At 49.0% G+C, this 3,334-nt stretch overlaps 1 protein-coding gene across 1 annotated transcript; it reads left to right on the top strand.

Moving 5' to 3' along the window:
- Positions 1-262: 262 nt before the first annotated feature.
- LOC113225827 (actin, muscle-type A2) lies at positions 263-2,563 on the top strand. The gene is made up of 2 exons (XM_026458275.1): positions 263-348; positions 1,246-2,563. Exon 2 carries the CDS (start codon positions 1,298-1,300, stop codon positions 2,426-2,428), a length of 1,131 nt encoding a protein of 376 aa, XP_026314060.1. The 5' UTR covers positions 263-348; positions 1,246-1,297; the 3' UTR covers positions 2,429-2,563.
- Positions 2,564-3,334: the final 771 nt, after the last annotated feature.

The following is a 3,334-nucleotide window of genomic DNA, read 5'->3' as shown; positions in this document are numbered from 1 at the left end:
AATGCGCAAGATTTAGTTCCCCTAAAATATGACATTTAACCCGCACTACCCAATCCGTCTAGGTAATTATCACGCGCTATGAATTAGTACAAAAACAATGCAGCATTATTGGAAGACTAAGCAAACGCACAGACGGCATGGGGGCACGCAGTGGCGGGGCGGGCGTGTCCTCGCGCGGCTATTTGCGCCGGCGGCGACGGCACGGGATGCTCTTAAATGGAAGTACGAGAGAGCGCGGCGGCGCGGGCGCTGCGGCCGTGTCGCCGCGAGCCTTGTACGGCACCGTCCGCCCGTATATATGCGCGTGCGCGCCACCGCGCTCTCTGTCGCCGCCCGCCACCAGACGCAGTGAGTGTCCGCTGCCCTGCTCTCGCTGTCCGCTCGCTTCCCACCCTGCTCGCTAGTGCTTTTGCTTCTGCTGTCCGTGGCTGTGCTCCGAGTGCCTGTGTTACTGCCTGTGTATAATTGCCTGTGTGTAATTGCCTGTGTGTAATTGCCTGTGCGCGTGCTCGAGCTCGACCCCACGTCGCAGCACATCGGCGTATATTCTCTCCCAGAAAGGAAGTGGAGTTGGCCGGTATGCCCCTCGGCCTCGACGTGTCTCCCGGCAGCATGCAACCCTGATCGACCCACGACCTTTTCATTTTGTACCAATGCCCCTCCTAGGTAAATCTAAATTGAAAAAAAAATTACTTGGAAATCATCTGACACAGTTGCCGTAGACCCCTAATCATAAATACGGTATCCTTAGTTCGGTTTTCTGGAATGTATTTGATTCATATGTGAATAAGTTTGCCTCAGTCCCGTGCTTGTGTTTGAATGGGTTATTTTTTGAAAACCTTTTACTAGCGATATAGCTTTGATACCGTTGTAGTATTTTTCTCACATGTCATCGTCACATGTCATCGTCATATCGCATCTGTGGCCGGCGGAAACCGAAGTCAGCAAACCATGTTCAACATTTGCTAACAATATTGTTTTTTTAGCTCATTCGTGTCTCTCATAAAAACACTGTAAAAGTATAAACACATAATAAAGCATTCTTTCCCTAAAACCTATCTGATGGCTGTGATTTGCTCTTTTTGTTCAAAATTTCAACTGACACAATTTATAATGTCAAATGAAATGAAATCAAATCATTTATTTCTTTACATTGGATTGATAACAGAACGCACGAAAACATTACAGTAAAATGTGTCTTCTGGTGATTTGTACAGACGTTAACAATGAATGTCGTTCATGCAGGTGTTGACGAGCGAGTGCAGTTTGAGCGAGCGAGTCAGCAGCAGTAGCCGACATGTGTGACGACGATGCGGGCGCGCTTGTAGTGGACAATGGCTCCGGCATGTGCAAGGCAGGCTTCGCCGGTGACGACGCGCCGCGCGCCGTCTTCCCGTCTATCGTGGGCCGTCCTCGCCACCAGGGTGTAATGGTGGGCATGGGTCAAAAAGACTCGTACGTGGGTGACGAGGCCCAGAGCAAGAGAGGTATCCTCACTTTGAAATACCCCATCGAGCATGGTATTATCACTAACTGGGACGACATGGAAAAGATCTGGCATCACACCTTTTACAACGAGTTACGCGTCGCGCCTGAAGAGCACCCAATCCTGCTTACAGAGGCCCCGCTCAACCCAAAGGCCAACCGCGAGAAAATGACACAGATTATGTTCGAGACTTTTAACTGCCCCGCCATGTATGTCGCCATCCAGGCCGTGCTCTCTCTTTATGCTTCTGGTCGTACCACCGGTATTGTGCTGGACTCCGGTGACGGCGTCTCCCATACTGTGCCCATTTATGAAGGTTACGCCCTTCCCCATGCTATTCTCCGCCTAGACTTGGCCGGACGCGACTTGACCGATTACCTTATGAAGATCCTCACGGAGAGAGGCTACTCCTTCACCACCACCGCCGAGCGAGAAATTGTTCGCGACATTAAGGAGAAGCTATGCTACGTCGCGCTGGACTTTGAGCAGGAGATGCAGACGGCGGCGGCGTCCACGTCACTGGAGAAGTCATATGAGCTTCCCGACGGTCAAGTCATCACCATCGGTAACGAGAGGTTCCGCTGCCCCGAGGCTCTCTTCCAGCCGTCCTTTTTAGGCATGGAATCGTGCGGTATTCACGAGACCGTGTACAATTCCATCATGAAGTGCGACGTCGACATCCGCAAGGATTTGTACGCTAACACAGTACTATCCGGCGGCACCACCATGTACCCAGGTATCGCCGACAGGATGCAGAAAGAGATCACCGCTCTCGCTCCCTCCACCATTAAGATCAAGATCATCGCTCCCCCCGAGAGGAAGTACTCCGTATGGATCGGTGGCTCCATTCTGGCCTCCCTGTCCACCTTCCAGCAGATGTGGATCTCGAAGCAAGAGTATGACGAGTCGGGCCCCGGAATCGTGCACCGCAAATGTTTCTAATAAATTTATGTATCTCGTGCGCTTTTATTCGAATTTTATACCGGCCACTGTACAAATGTATTTACTTTGCTCACGCTCTCGGAGACTGCTCGCTCTTGCGTTATCGTGTAAGTGATTTAATTAAGGCAATGTGGTTTAATTATACTTTTTGTTACTGAACGCTTCGTTTCATTGTCCCGAACAGACAGCGAGGGACGAGGGGCACTGGGCGATCGCCCTTAAAAGGGCCCGCGACGCCATTGGCTGGCACGCTGTATAAATAACCATTGCATTGTGATCTCAGGTTAATTCGGGCCATCGGCTGCTGCCAATAATCTATGCATAGAATTGCCGCAGCGCTAATCGATCACCCTGCGCCCCTCACACCCCGCTGATGTTTAACTGCACTCCGTCCACGTGTAACTTAAATTTAATCTGAACTGTGATTAAGTACCGAGACATTTAAAGCAACAGTTAAACCAGAGTCACTGCTATTATAACCGATTACTTGACACGCAATATTGAACAAGAATTATAATAGTAACCACCTATAAAAGTAAGTAAATTTACATTATTTCGTTTCGGTTTTGAAGAGTAAGGGTGCTGGTGAGGCACATGGGACTTGTCAACTTATGTCTCAGGGTGCGATTTAAAGCTCTGAGTGGCACTGCAACTGTTATGGACAGGCGTGTAGCTTACCACCACGCGCACGACTTGTTCGCCCGTCAATTGATATTATAAAAAAAAATACAGAGAAACCGAGTATACTCACCCAAGTATGCGTGAACCGTACAGTAGGAACAAAAAAAATCTTGATTGAATTGAAAAGTAGAGAAAGAAAACAGCTTTGTATCGAGGGACAGGTGCAGAGAAACAATTCTGGTCCATGTTCCATTGTTTATATCGCCATCTTAAAAAAATACATAG

Source organism: Hyposmocoma kahamanoa, unplaced genomic scaffold (assembly GCF_003589595.1).
Source record: "Hyposmocoma kahamanoa isolate Upper Pololo Valley unplaced genomic scaffold, ASM358959v1 175, whole genome shotgun sequence".
Taxonomy (NCBI): Eukaryota; Metazoa; Arthropoda; class Insecta; order Lepidoptera; family Cosmopterigidae; genus Hyposmocoma; species Hyposmocoma kahamanoa.
The sequence above is the reverse complement of the archived record's forward strand: the minus strand, read 5'-3'. Positions and strand labels throughout refer to the sequence as shown.